Source organism: Lactuca saligna, chromosome 7, assembly GCF_052625555.1.
Source record: "Lactuca saligna cultivar CGN05327 chromosome 7, ASM5262555v1, whole genome shotgun sequence".
NCBI lineage: Eukaryota > Viridiplantae > Streptophyta > Magnoliopsida > Asterales > Asteraceae > Lactuca > Lactuca saligna.
Window position 1 is genome coordinate 154,833,810 of NC_136423.1, and position 15,979 is coordinate 154,849,788.

Here is a 15,979-nt window from a genome sequence, read left to right on the forward strand (position 1 = left end):
CATATATCTATTTGAAATTTTACACTCCTCGGCTTTAGTTCATTTTTTTCCAGGTATTTAGAACAACTACGTTTTCAATATCATTTTTCTACGTAGTAAAAACATATTGCCTCATTAGAATTGTTTTAAGGAAGTATCATAGACTCAGTGCCTTTGGGATTTGGGTGTCACAAGTTTACTCTTCTCCTTACATTTAAGATGGTTCACATAGTCTTTTTCAACTTGTTTATATTATAATTTTGGATGATCTAGTTATATAAATTGGTCAATGAGTTGAGGATATTAGTTAAATAAATGGGTTTTCATAGGTGTTATTAAATTATATTTTTATATTTTTTTTCCATTTAGTAAAAATATTTTTAACCTTTTTTCAGATCATTTGTTAACTTTTAACAATTATTGTTTGTGTTTCAAATTTTATTTTTAAGCAATCATGTAATAATTTAAGATAAACACAACACCCATGTAAACAACAAGAGTAACCGCAAAAATAAATACCCTAAATATTACACATTAAAATAGCGTATAGTGGTAAATGGATCGTATCCACGAAGATTGATTCAATTAATAACTCTATGGGAATCTTGTTATACAAATACTTGTGAAACTAACATAAAAATAAAAATAGGGTTTTATTTGCCTTTTGATATATTTAAAAGAAAACTAGAGTTACACTGAGATTTAAAAACACAATTCAACAAAAAACAATGTTTGAAATAAAATCATTGAGAGAAAGATGGTTGACTTAAGGTTTCATCACTTGAATACTTGGTAAATGTATCATTAGAATTTAAAGTGGAATACCTATCTTAAATCTCTAATTTGGATATAGCAATCCAAGAAGCTTGAGATTACCTAGATTTTTCTTAGTTATTAAAGTAGCTAGAGAAGCTCATAACATATTTCCTTAGTTACAGTCACAATTTTTATTAAACATGTAATTAGTGAAAATTAACTAGCATTAAGAACCAAAAAGTAACCAAATCTAAGAGGAGTTAAAAGCTTCCACTACCATGTTGGAGAAAATATTTTTGTGATTGTGTGAAGTGAAAACTAACACAAGAATCACTTGTTGCTTACTAATTTGGGGATCCATTACTTAATCAAGAAATTAGTCAACTAATCACTACAAATACATTTAAATTCATGAATAAAAACATACAAGTAGCAAGAAGATGTTAAAATATAAAACAATTTCATAAAGACTCAAGAACAAGTTCTTGGAGTTCATTAACATTCAACCAAACAGTCAAGCAAATTCACCAAAGTAAACCAAGATTAGTTTAGCCTAACATGGCTAAACTCAAAAAACTAAAATAAAAGTTAGGAGTACCAAACATTTAGGAAGATTCAAGAGAAAAATGAAGATGTTCTTCAAGTTCTTCAAGTTTTTCAAGGCCTTCAAAGTACAGAGAAAATGCTCCCAAACTCGGATCCAAAAGTTGTCCCAAAAGTATCCCACCAACCATCCCAAAATAGCAGCCAAAAGTAAAATATTGAAAATGACCCTGCAGGTCACACGAACTACGTGAATTTTAGCCTATTTATTGTACGGGTTGCGTAAGCTGGTTAGAAATGGTCATTTTTCGTTTCTTGGTCTTGAATTGCATTAGTCCACCAACTCAAGTTTCTCCAATAGATGATAGGTCCAAGAGTCTTCAAATCTTCATAATTTAACAAGTCCAAACATTCTTTTTTTTTTATGCTAATCTTCATTTAAGACTGAACCTAATTAGTTGTCAACGAAACACTTTCGAAGTAGCCCACATCATCACATCTCTCCTTAAATCAATAGGCCAGTTGTGTCCATCAAGTAATTTGGAAATGTACTACAAGCTTCATGTTTTAAGATCTCATACCCCCCTAACCGCTCCACTTTGAATAGCCTTTAATAAATATGCAACTAAGCTGAAAAGACTAGAAAGTACCCGATAAAGATATAAAATAACAAAAATAGAACAAAATGCATGAAGATTAACTAAAATGAGATGAAACATGCTAAAATAAACTATAAAAAAAGTAAACAAAATGAAACTATCAGTAACATTTTCTTTAATCCTATGCGTTTTTCCTGTTAGCTAACATGCGGAAAAACATAGTCATTTTTAGGGATAAAGCAACCACATGGATGTTCGACCACCATTTGGTAATCTTCTGTCTTCTTTTATTACATTTACTATTCTAATACGGTTTCCTAACTAGTCTATTATGATACAATTAAAAAGAAACTTTAAAATACAAAATACATAATCAAATGTTCATTCCTAAGTGTCCTAGGAGGACAAAGAAGATGATCTTGTTAGTATGGAAGTGATCAATGTAAAGGTTACATTGATGCTAAGTTTCACACTAATAAAGACGATTTTGTTTACGGTCGAAATTCGTGCTTTTACTAAATGATGTGGTATTAACTTGGAAGAGTACCTGATACTACACCATAGTGGATTTAACAACATACTTAGAGTATATTACAACTAGTTAGACTACAAAGGAAAACTATGTGACTAAAAGATATTCATTAGTGGCATCTGTTGAAATTCAACCATTGATGGTTATTTTAAAGTTTCTTGTGACTATAAGGGTGAATTTACCTTGAGTAAGGATCCTAAGTCACATAAGGTTAAGTACCATCATATTTGATAGTGAATTGAATTTTAAGACATCATAATCAACATAGTCATATCATAAGAAAATATTGTAGATCCATTCTCTAAGCCAGTGTCAGTGACAAGGTTTGATGGCTAAACATGGTAAGAAGGCATTAGATTTGCAAATGAATTAGCTTAAGCATATTTAGTTTAGTTTCTTTTAGATTTGAGAACTTAAACAATATAAGTATTTATCCAATTTAATAATTACTAAGTAGAGATCTAATACTTGATGAAGATCAGTCATCTCATTAGTTTATTGTTGTGTTCTCCTTTTTCATATTTGGAACTCACTTCCTGAGTATTAATTTGCTCAAACCTCTACATTCGGTCATACTCTTGGACGTAAGTGGCGATTTAAGACTGTCATTGAGTATTAGTAGATTGTTCATGCTGAATTGACATAACATAGAGACTACAACTAACACTCATGAGTACTTAATGGATATATAAGTATTAGAACAAACCACACTTAGATATTACGTCATGGATAAAGTCATAAGTAATTCTAGATGATAACGTCTCTTATTCTTCAAACAGAGATACATGAGATTTTTACTTTCCAACACTATCCGTAATTGGTAGTAATAAAGGTATGTCTATGTATGACATGATGAGTAGACGAATGTTATGTATTTAAAGGTTATTTGTTCCTTTTTTTCCCCTAATTGGGGAATCGATATCTATGGGCTCCTCGATGATTTGTTGCTGACATCTAAAGTGTTGGCCGAGAGACCCCCCTACTCTTCACACCCCTCTAGTCCTGATCTTACTTATGCATTACTTGGGAAGGATTACCCTCTCCAGCCTTGACTGAAATTGATGTATTCAATTTAGTAGTCCGATGTGGTCTTTACAAATCTTTCGGGAAACATAATAATGAACATTCAGAGTTGATTATTTGAGAAGTATTAGACCTCGTATAGTTGATGACTTATCCAAATGGAAGACTGTTGAAAATAGTTTCCAATATGATAACTATTAGTGATATTTCTAAGGGCCCTTTTGGGTTGCCCTTAAGACCCATTTGAGTAATTAAAAGACAAAGTTTTAGGAGAAATTAGTTTATTAAATTGTTAAGTTATGATAAATTAATTAGAAACTATTTTTGAATTAATTAATTAGAAGGACTGAATGTTAATTAATTAAAATGTTTAATTAATTGGAACATTCCAGAAAGATATTTATAAGGGATAAATTTTGATAAGCCCTATCAAGGTTTTGGAGTTGCTTTGGCAGGAAGCAAATGAGAGCCTATAAATAAGGAGCTAGAGATCAAACCCTAATTGCTCATTCTTACTCCTAGATTTCGTCCTCCTTTTCCTCCTTCCTAGGTAACGCAAAATAACCCTTCTATTTTTTTTGGCGTTTTGACCTCCCATCTCCTAGGGTTTCGTTGTTTTGCTCTCATAGTGTTCTTGGGTGTGATGTCGTTAGACGAATTCTATTGTGGGTCCTCTTGTCCAAGCAAATGTGGAAAAAACTCGATCTCAAGCAAAGAGATCTCTAGCTTCAAAAGAGGTATGTAACATTTATTAGTTTAGTAGGTACAATAATAGAATGAACTTAAATTATGTTGCATGAACACATAAAAATTATTATATGTTTTTGATGCTTATGAACTTGTGCAATAATAAATGCTTATATGTTTCTGGAGTTCAGAAAAAATTAAAAAAAGAATTTTAGAATTTCAAAAACAAATCTGAAATCTGATGAATAATTCTGGAATTATAAGAAAAAATTTACTTTTTATTAAATCTAATAAAAAAAATTAAACAAACACAATAAATGATAACTATATACAATATTATGACATAAAATCAAGCATTGATTGAAAAAAAATATATGATACTACTTTCTAAATGAATATTTTGGACATAAGTAATAGATTTCTTTGATTTTTTTTTCTTTTGCAAACAAGCCAAAACGAATTCCAAAATTTGAAAAAGCTTCCAAATGAGATATTAAAAAAATCAAAGACTAAAAAAAATATTATTTTCTTTAATTAGGGATATTTAAAATGGTTAATGTAATGAATTTGCTATTATTAAGGGGAAAAAAAAAACGCTGCTAGATACAGTCCCAACGTTGACACAGGCTCACTTTAAACACTACAATTTCTCGGGTTATATTACTTGTCCGAGGTTCTTGATTTTTCCATCAACGACCATTTTAGAAACGCAATTTCAGAAAGGAAAAAAGATCAAAAAACTAAACGCAACCCGTTTTCTGGAATCAAACGCCATCATCTAAAATCTCACACTTTCATCTTGAAACCCACTAATAACCTTCGATTCTTTGCAGAGGGTAACGTAAATCACTATGCAGGGTTTAAAGAAGGGTTCCTCTCTTACAAGGCCTTTCTCAATTCATCATATCAAACGAATGTTTTCGAATTCATTGTCCGCTCTTGAAGACACTTTCTTATCAACCAAGGTATTTTAAATGATTCAGGTTTTCATCCAATTTGATCGTTTGTGATTACGCAGCAATTAGGGCTTCTTATCTATATCTCCCCTCTTTTTTCCCCTTTCATTGACGATCTTCATTTTGATAGGATACATATGAGAGGCATAAAGTTGTGTTTACATTACTAACTTCCATAGCATCCATTGGCACTGCTTGGACTGGTATGTTTAGCTTACTTTACTTCAATGTCGAATTCATCGACCTATATTCATAACTTTTTCTGGAAGAAATCTCCTGACTCCATCTGTATCATACTAAATGTTATAAATAGAATAATTTTCTTCTTGAAATTGAAGAAGAATTGATAAGAATACAAGAATTAGGTTTAAGTATATGGATTTGTGTAAGCTTTGCAACATCAAACACCATGAAATTAACTCGAATTACAGCATGAGATGCTTCTATAATCACTAGATTATGTTTGTATCAAATTTAACTTAAAAATGTGAATTTTTTTTTTCAGGCTATACGCTACGCCACCTTCATGAAACAAAAGTTGAACAAAGGCTTGACTCAATCGAAAATGCTGTTAGTATTAACAATAAAATTGAAACAATGTATAAAATATATAAAATATAATAATAAGATAGTGTTTATACTTTATAAGTTTTTTTGTAGATGAAAAGAAATTATGACCTTGATGGAAAGGAATTCAAAAAGATGGTTGGAAACGGTAATTCCAATGCTGCAGCTTGTGTGGCCACATCGGGTGTCACTTTGGTAATCGGGTTTGTGAAATAGTCTTTCTTCAAAACTTTTGTTGTTTTTATAAAATTTACCATATCACACCTTGTAATTGAATGAAATTACGAAAATAGTCCCTGTGGTTTTTTTCAGGTATGGGTTGGGTTGGAGAGGTGGGAGGTGGTATGCAAACCGTAAATTTAAAAGGGAACAGATGAAGCTTTTGGGTCAAGTTAAACCAAAGAAATGGCAATTGAAGAAAATTTTGGGTCGATTGAGGAAGTCAAATACTGCGGTCAAAGCATCGGTCAAGGCATCGGAATCGGAAAGCGCGATTCCGGTTGCACATAATGCTGCTTGAAAAGGGAATGATCAATGATGTAGATTAGATGGGAATGGAATCAGTTTTGAGATACATATACATTTTTGGAGATGGTTGATATGGTGTGGAGTTTTATTACTACTATTAACCTTGAAATAAAGGTTCTAATTTATTTACACAGTTTCTTTATGAAATTAATTGATATAGAAAAAAAAAAAAACTAAATTTCTCAACTTCGGGTTTCCTTCTCTTTAATGTTTTTTTTTTGTCAGTTTTTATTACATATATACACAAAATACAAGATGGTGGTAGATGACTTTTTTTAAAAAAAAAAAATTGTGGGCCTTTTGTTGCTTAGTGAACATTTGAAAATTGAAAACAAATAAATAAATAAATAAAAACTGTTATCAGAGTTGAAAAAAGAGCAAGAGAAAATCATGGTAATATTTATAGAATGCTAATTTCTCACTTGTAAAAATAAAAATTCCGACTATAAAAAAAACACAGATGACAGATGACATAATCAGAGAAATTTTCCTTTGATTATAGTACAACATGAGGGGTATATACAATGGAGCAAAAAAAAAAAAAAAACTAAAATGTGATATTTTCAATTCTCCACAAGCATTCTTTCCGTAGGGGGGAATCGGTAAATATCGCTCTGATAAAGTCCCTCATCTGCAACATATATACAAATAGCAATAACTAAATAAAAATTGAAAGGTTTAGTTTATGAGTGTTATTAAGTAAAAGATTTAATAAATAATAATAATAATAATAATAATAATAATAATAATAATAATAATAATAATAATAATACCTCAGATGAAGTATAGCCACACTTTGCCAGCTCACCACTTTCCCATGATGCAGTAATGGACTTCAAAGGCATGTCCAACATATCTGTTCATATATATATATATATATATATATATATATATATATATATATATATATATATATATATTTTAAATAGATAATATAAAATCAAATCATTAACTCCAATTTGGTTGGAATTGGATGGAATGGAATGGAATAAGTAGTAGTTACATTCCATGATCATGTTATTGGAATGGATTTTTTTATTGTTATATTAATTTCCAATATATATAAGTTTTAACTCTGCTTTCTAAGGATATTAATTATAATTAATAAATTTTTATTCCTTGCTAAATCCCAAATAAGATTTATAACAAAAAAGTATATTATATTTTCTAGTTTTTTTTTTTTAGAAAATAAAATTGTATTTGATTAAAACAATGATTTTTTTTTCAGACATTACAAATTAAATAAATACAAAGTTGGGTTATATTGTAAAATTTCATTCCATTCCACTTCATTCCATGATGGGAATGAAAAACAAAAGCTGATTGACTCCATTGGAATAAACCATTCCATTCCGTCTCAGATTTCATCACAAACACTAGCTAAAGTAAAAGATGCCTAGTGACACCAATTTAAATAATTAAAAAAAAAAGAAAAAAAAAAAAGAAAAGAAAAAAATACCTGCTAATATCCGTAGTCTAGGGAGTGATGGAATTAGATCATTAACAGAGCCTGATGACTTCTCTTGTGGCTTTGTTGTTTGATTGATGGCAATCAAGGATTCCATTAAAGAAGAAAGGTTTTCCAGCAGCATATGAATCAACCTTTGAAGCTGAAAAAAACAATAACGTATTTATGTGGAAGGAATGGAATCTGTCAAAGGAGTTGAACTCCAGGGGAATCGGAATCGGAAGGAATTGTAATCAAACATGAACTCCAAACAAATCTAACAAGAACCAAAACTCCACCCATTTAGCATACAAAGACGACACAGAATGGAATCACTGATTCCAATTCCGTCGGAATCACGGATTCCGATCACGCCCTAATAGAATTTACAAAGAAAGGTTTTACAAAACGAACCTGTAAGGTTTCTTCAGCTGCAATGTCATCTAACATGAGTATATCTTTTGTCATTCTAGAACAAACAGCCTCCACAACACTACACATACTTCCTTTGTATGTCAAAGGAAGCAAAAGTGGCTCCCATATTATGTGAACTTTCTCCAGTATAAAAGCCACCTGATCAATACTAAATTTTGCAGATTCACATCTTTTTGGTTGATGCGTATTTTGAAATCCATCAGCCCCATCAATCGCCTGAAAAAAAAAAAAAAATTCAAAATTTATTATTTAACAGAAAAAAAAAAAAAAGATTTGAATTTGAATTTTGAAAGATAAAAATAAATTTACCTCCATTAAATTATGTTTAACAAGCTGTATCTGTCTCTGTAATATCTCTTCTGCCATAATCTTGTATCTTACACCCAAATCAATAAACACAGCTCCCTTCATGGAAATTGGGAAATCCGACTTATACTGAAATAATAAAATGGAAATATATTTATTTACCACTTCAAAAAATAAGTTATCTTTATTTAATAATCATACCTCAAAAGCAAGGCCAAGAATCTCTTGTGAAAGGTAAAGACAATCATTATGAATAAGAACAGCAACCTGGTTGATTCCATCCAGCTGTCTTTCTAACTTCATAACACAAAATGAAATATTATAAGGCCAAAATAATACCATAAATACACACATTTTCATTTTCTTCAAAATAATTACAAACCTTGACTGGAATAACAGCTTCATAAAGAAGTAGAGCATCCCTAGCAGCATGGTAGAATTCTAAAGCCACTGTTGCAGATGATAAACAAACATCCTGCACATAATACACCAATGTACTTTTAAGAGAAAACTGAAAAAGTAACTTTCTTTTTTTATATTATTCAACTAAGTAATATTTTATTTAACCTTTAGTGTTTCATGGACAACTTCCATTAGACGAGAAGCTGCTTCAGAAATGACACATTTTTCAGAGGAAAAAAGTAAGTCTGTGTTTCCACCATTTTTAAGCTCTGTATTTTTCCTTGAATAGTCCTGTGAAAGAACTGTCATTCAATCAATGTTTATACAGTTGATGAAGAACAGAAAAGGGTGTAGGGAAAAAGTTTAGGGAGCTTACTTTAGGAAGATTAAAATCTGAATGTAGAAGGAGGTCTCTTGCTGATGCTAAAATCTCAACCTTTTTCCTCATTGCAAAGTGAACTTCAACATTGTCAGCAAAATTAGTCAACCTTTCATCTTTCCCAGGGGAGATGAACATAACTTGTTTAAGAGATGCCTCAAAGTCAGATGTGAGTTGTCTTGTTGTTTGAAAGTCAGCAAGTTTGGAAGCATCAGTGGGAACAATCTAGCATCACATAATGCAAATCAATTATCTAACATATGATGGTTTTGTTGTTTAATAAAAAGTAGTCAATTAGATTGATTCTTATGAGTTGTAAAAAGTCATAAACATTTATGTAAAAAGGAACGAACCTTGGAAAGGAAATTAGAGATAATCAATTCTGACATTCGGGGCCATGTTAATCTTCCAAAGTATCGCATCCAGGAAGAATCTTGAAAGCAGATAAAGTTGAAAATGAATTGAATCACAACATTAATTCCAGAATAGATAGTTTCAGCATCCATGTTCTCAATCTGCATGCATAAAGGTTTAAGACAATATAAGAAGTTAATCTATAATACTTTTTGTTATTAGTGATATGCATAAGATAAATAAAGAAATGAAATATCCAATGCCACTTTATAAATACCTGAGAATCAGAAGGTGGGGTTATTCTCAAAACTACCTCAGCTATATATCCTGAATCTAGTCTTTTTTCTTCTACAGAGAAACTATGAGAACCAGAGCGCACTGCAGGTGCTATCACATGCCTGGTCATCATGTCTGCTACTTTTGCAAGCCCATAATCTAGAATACCAACTACCTGCACAAGAAAAGAGAAGAAGAAAGCCTTTCAATTTCAACTTGATCTGCATATGATGATTAGAAAGAGAGGAACTCAAAAATTTCTTTCTCTGTTGTTATCAGAGGTTAATTAACCCAGAGTTTTAGTAGAATCAATATGCTTATAAGAACTTATCTTAGGATTGTTCACCAACAAAATCAAATAAAGAGGAGAAGCTGAAAGGATTTAAACTTACATGCATTGCTTTCACAACAGTACAAAGCTCAACCCCTTGATTGTCATTCATAGCCATTCTATTTTTGACATAAACTGCATTGGACTGCTGATCGAATCTCACTGCATTCTCCATGAACTTCACTAGCACATTTTGTATCTACAAACGCAAATTCAGCTCCAGTTAACACACCACGAACTCAAGAAAGGCAAATAATCAATTATGTCATAATTCTTAAAGATAATCATCATCTAACATCATATGTTGCGAAATAAGGAAACGTATTGTGCCAAATAAACGTCAGGATTTATAAATTCAGTTTTCTTTCTAGCTCTACACATGAAAAATAATACAATTTCTACCTCTTCGAAGCAATCTGTCCATTTCTTCCTTAACAAACCAAATACTAATGGCTCTCTTTCTTCCCTGAGATCCTCCACATTATCTCTAACTCGTAAAGCCACTTTCAAGTCCGTAAGAGCCTCTGCAGCCTCAACGACCTTTCCCGCCATCAAATCACTCTCCACAACACTCAACTGTTGGCTCAATTTCAACACTACCTTAACTAAATCTAGCGCTTCCTTCTTCTCTTTCGATTCAACACGTTTCCTCCTAATCTCATCGACTGTTTCTTTGATTTTCAGATCGATCGGTTGAAGATTCGATGATAACAGACCAACAAGGTTAGATACTTGATCGGATAGTTGCTCAGAATTAATAACAGCGTCGGAGCAGCGAGAGAATAGGGCAGAGAAGTCATCATTGTTAGCAAGTATGTAATTGTGGACTTTGGACTTAATGTCGAGTGAACGGACTTGGAGACGGTCGATGAGGAGGCGGAGATCGGGGGCGGAGAGCGGTGAAGAGTCGTCTAGATCATGTGACGATAACAAATCCCGGACGTCGATTGAATTGAAGAGTACATCCATCTGGAGGAGCACAGTGGTTCCCCGACGGGCGCCGGTGGTGTTGGTAGAAGGTTGTCTTTGCGTGGAGATCAGGAAAGCATACAAGTGTAGAATTAGAGCCCAACCCATTGGGCTTTTGTTAGTGGTAATGGGCCGTAAGTATTTATATTTCTTATTTAAAACTTAAGTCGGTGTACTTTTATATATCTTATATTATATATTATAGGAAATTGCTTAAAATGATTAAGTATCGTGGCGATACTTGCTCAAACACACAACTCTTCCTCTATCATCACTACATGTAATATGTTGCGGGGAAAACAGATCCAACGAACATTAAATGATCGTCTTAACGTATATATTTCATATGAGCAAACATGAAATGCAAAAATGTATGCTCTGAATTTGTTGAGGAATATCCTTGAAGAAAGCTTTTAAAGATTTTTTTTATATTATTACAAGTTGGAGAGGAAGAATTCAAGGACCCTTACACATATAAAGATATGACATGACAACAAATTTTAATATTTTTCTCATCGTTGTCGGTTGCGCGATAATATTTCTTATATAATCTATTGAATATACATTTATTGGATTTTATGACTAATCTATTGAATTATTGTGTAGGTTTGAGCGTTTCAAACATGTTTGTGTCCTATTATTATCATTAACATAAAATATCTTAAAGAAAAATACTTGGACAATGTTCCTATCAGTAGTCATGGACAGTGATAACCAAATCCTCCTAATAACATTTGGTGTTGGAAAAACTAAAAGTGGGGATTCGTGGATATAGTTTATATCAAGACTTAAAGAATGTATTTGAGACATGGAGCCTTTAGTTATCATACCTGATAGAGCCAATTCTATTGAAATGACAATTCTAGTCATGTTTCCGAACACAAATAACACTCTAATGTCGCCATAATGCCGATCCATGTAGTTTATGAGTAGGAAGACCCGGAGGGTTAGCCCTAGACATTGTATGCTAGTATGTTATTCTGGACCAATGTCCGATGTCGGGCGGGTGCCCGAGGAAGGTTGTTATGTGTATGTTATTCCGGAACAAGGTCCGATGTCGGGGTAAGCTAGAGGAATGTTTGAATCATAGTTTATACTTGTTTTCTGTGTGATACTTGTATGTGCTTGGTAGAGAGGTGAGTGTGGGCGAAGTCCCGTATCTCATCACTAGCAGATTACGGACGGTGTTTCGTATCTCATTAGTAGCAAACAAGGATGAGGCCTGATGTAGGAGAGAGGTGATTATGGACGAGGTCGCGTATCTCACTATCAGCAGGAGCATGGACGGGGTTCATGACTCACCAGTAGCATGGTAGGGGTAAGGCCCAAGATAGGCGAGGCCTTAGAACAAGATTGCAATAGAATATGTTTAGATTATGTGTTATGTGTTATGTATATGTTTGAGTATGTTAGTGGGTGGGGCCCAGAGACAGGTGGGGTCTAAGAGAAACAAATCTGTATACCGAGCGAGGCTCGATGCCAGGTGAGGCCTGATGCCAGTCGGGGCCTAATGCCAAATTTGTCCGATGTCGGGCGAAGCCCGACGTAGCGGGCTTGGCCCAATGTTTGCAATTTGTGATTATGTATGGCATGTGGTAGATCGGGGAACTCATTAAGCTTCATGCTTATAGTTTTCAGTTTTGGTTTCTGGTACTTCCGGTAGCGGAGGGAGGAGCTCGGGATGACTGCATCGCACACACAAAGAAGTTTTAGCCTGGGAGGCTTATACTCTGATAAAAGAACATGTTTTGAGATGATACTATGATTTGATATAATTGTTTTCATTATGAATGGAATGCTTAGAAACTATGGTGTGTATATATATATATATATATATATATATATATATATATATATATATATATATATATATATATATATATGAAATAAAAAAGAAATTTTCGGTCACGATTTTTGGGATGTTACATCAACACCTCAAGTAAGCCATGGAAGTCCAGTCCAAAGAGAGAATCCTACTCCGGAAGAAGAGCCGAATCCATAATTTAAGGGGGAGAATACGAATGCAAATAATGATTCGGATACTCAATCAGGATTTGAAGATGTAAATGTTGAACTAGATCCATCTTATGATCTGAATTACCCTCCGTTGGCAAAATGGACACAAGATCATCCTAAAATGCAAGTAATCGGATAAGCATCTTCAAGAGTTCTTACAAGAGCACAATAAAAGGCGAAGCAGACTGCATTATTCTCCAAAATGGAATTTTTCATGTTCAATTTGTTTATCTCCAAGATTGAACCCACAAATGTTAAGATTGCTCTTCATTATTCCGATTGGGTGCAACCAATGCAGGATGAGCTCAATGAGTTTGAACGTTAACAAGGTTTGGAGGTTGATTCCAACTCCGAAGGATGCACCTGTCGTTGGTCTCAAATGGATGTTCTAAAATAAACTTGAAAAAGAGGGCAATGTGATCTAAAACAAGGCTTAATTATTCATAAAAGAGTATTGCCAAGAGGAAGGCATTGACTATGAGGAAGCTTGTACACTAGTAGTGAGGCTGGAATCTGTTTGCATTTTCTGGCATACGCAACACACAAGAACTTTGAATTCTATCAAAAGGACGTCAAGTGTGGATTTCTGAATGGAGAACTGGAAGAAACTGTCTATGTGGAACAACCATCTGGGTTCGTAAATGAGAAATATTCAAATCACTGCTATGTTCTGGATAAAGTTGTGTATGGTCTGAAGCAAGCTCCACGAGCCTGGTATGAAACCATCACTAGATTCACAGCACGGGTAGGTGGGGTTGCTTACCGGTTAGACCTCCCAGCAGAGCTCAGCCAGATCCGCAACACGTTCCACGTTTCCCAGCTGCAGGAGTGCTTGGTGGATGATTCAACGGTGATACCTATGGAGGATATTCAAGTTGATGACAGTCTGAATTACATAGAGAGACTAGTGACGATCTTAGATCGCAAGATAAAGGCGCTAAGGAACAAGCGGATCGAGCTAGTGAAGGTGCAGTGGTAGCACCGCAAAGGTTCACAGTGGATGTGGGAGCCCGAGGAGGAAATGAGGGAGCACTACCCAAATTTATTTTCAGACACATCATACTTCGAGGATGAAGTCTAAGGCAAGTAGGCGAGAGTTGTAACGCCCCGTTTCTAGTATGCAATTTCTTAATTTATCAAGTATTTATTTTCGAGTTGCTCGACGAGTTGGTAGCCCTAACTCGTCGAGTATATGCCAGATTAGACGCGGGGTTTAAAAAGTCTACTCGGTGAGTCCAAGCATGGACTTGACGAGTAGGTCTGCCATGAGGAAACCCTATTTTCCGGATTTTGCACCCTATTTAAACCTCTTAATCCCCCGTTGGGCCTCCCTTATCAGCCCCCCTATCCTCCAGAAACCCTAGTTCGTTTGAGAGCCTTCCCCTTGAGTTTTTGAGTGTATATTGGTTCCATTGAAGGTAATTGCAAGAGCTTGGAGCTAACAAGCTTGGGAAAAGAGAACAAGATCCAGGAACACACTCATCTTTGGCAGCTTTCTGAGGTAAAAAACTCTTAGCTTGATGAACTATAGCTTATATCTCTTTGTATGTGGATTCTTGGGTCTTTTTGACCCCCTTTGATGAGGAAAAGTTGTTTCCTTGGGTTGTATGCAAAGTAATTCTCCTTTTCTATAATTTAGGGCCTCTAGAGCCATAAAAGGGTCTTGAACCCGTTTCTATCCAAGCCATGACCATGTTCATCAAAGTAGATTGTTATAACTTGAGTTTGGGTTCATTTGAGGCGTGCAAAGCCATAAAGTCTCCAACTTTATAGAAATGGACCTTGGAAACAACCTAGATCTGTATTTTAGAGATGTTGAATTATGAAACCAGTTAACTAGGTTAGATCTGCATGGGACTCGACGAGTTCATGAGGGAACTCAACGAGTCTGATGAAGAAACCCCGATGACGTTCATAGGACTCAGCGAGTCGATTAAGGAACTCGTCGAGTAGAAGGATCTTGTCCCTTTTCTATTTATGTCAAGACTCGCGCGAGTCTAAGGACGACTCGACAAGCTAGTTCGTAAAATCGCGATGATATGTAGCTTGGGAACTCGACGAGTCATGGGGTTGACTCGGCGAGTCGAGTCGCGATTCCAGGTTTCTGAGTTCTAAGACTTAGTGAGTCATAAGGCCGACTCGGTGAGTTTGGTCAACCTGGCAAATTGACTTTGACAAGGATGTTGACTTTGACCATGGGTAAAATGGTCATTTTACCCTAAGAATAGTTATCGGTTTCTAACTAAGTGTTATTATGGAATTTATAGTTGGAGAGTTACCGGAGCAACAAACATGGATTCCTCACTCGGGTTTTCAGGAGTCAGTCATACAAGGTGAGTTTCCTTTCAGTAGGAACGCGTCTAAGGCACAAAGGTCGTCCCACAACATGTTATGATTAGTAGTTGAGTGTGGGCGGGGACCGCATCTCCTGGTAGCTGAGTCTGATTATGATATATGTCTGAATGATAGATTTAGTTATACTTATTGTTTGTGTGATACTTGTATGTTTGTCTAGTAGTTGAGTGTGGGCGGGGCCCGTATCTCATAGCAGCCGAGTGTGGGTGGGGCTCGTATCTCGAAGTGGCTGAGTGTGGGTGGGGCCTGTATCTCAGAGATAGTGGAGTATGGGCGGGGTCCGTATCTCCATGAGTGTGGGCGGGGCCCGTATCTCCTAGTTGCATGTTATATGTGTATGGTATGTGGTAGTTTGGGGGGGGGGGGGGGGGCTCATTAAGCTTCGTGCTTACAGTTTCAGTTTTGGTTTAAGGTACTTCCGGTAGGAAGGGGAAGAGCTCGGGATGATGGCATGGAACACACCACAATATTAGCATTGGAGTTTACTCTGATGTTTTCTTATGAGATTTAATTTGTGCCAGATACTATGATGTTTTATG

The 15,979-nt window shown here is 34.6% G+C and overlaps 2 protein-coding genes across 3 annotated transcripts; one reads left to right on the forward strand and one right to left on the reverse strand.

Annotated features, from left to right (window-relative positions):
• Positions 1–4,746: 4,746 nt before the first annotated feature.
• LOC145004640 (triacylglycerol lipase-like protein) lies at positions 4,747–6,299 on the forward strand. Of its 2 annotated transcripts, none has more exons than XM_078963602.1 (5): positions 4,747–5,084; positions 5,206–5,278; positions 5,581–5,645; positions 5,736–5,837; positions 5,955–6,081. In XM_078963602.1, the coding sequence occupies exons 1-5, from the start codon at positions 4,971–4,973 to the stop codon at positions 5,997–5,999; spliced, it is 399 nt and encodes a 132-aa protein (XP_078819728.1). In that variant the 5' UTR covers positions 4,747–4,970; the 3' UTR covers positions 6,000–6,081. The 2 variants fall into 2 exon arrangements, with proteins under 2 accessions (XP_078819728.1, XP_078819727.1); XM_078963601.1 differs by having other exon boundaries at positions 4,749–5,084; positions 5,736–5,845; positions 5,955–6,299.
• Positions 6,300–6,543: 244 nt separating this feature from the next.
• Positions 6,544–11,135, reverse strand: ATZW10 (centromere/kinetochore protein, putative (ZW10)). Its single transcript, XM_078963600.1, has 13 exons — positions 10,503–11,135; positions 10,162–10,299; positions 9,771–9,944; positions 9,493–9,654; positions 9,137–9,364; positions 8,926–9,051; positions 8,741–8,833; positions 8,560–8,655; positions 8,362–8,487; positions 8,032–8,268; positions 7,630–7,780; positions 6,944–7,026; positions 6,544–6,801 (listed from the first exon to the last, which is right to left on the reverse strand). Exons 1-13 carry the CDS (start codon positions 11,067–11,069, stop codon positions 6,718–6,720), a joined length of 2,265 nt encoding a protein of 754 aa, XP_078819726.1. The 5' UTR covers positions 11,070–11,135; the 3' UTR covers positions 6,544–6,717.
• Between the last annotated feature and the right edge of the window lie 4,844 nt (positions 11,136–15,979).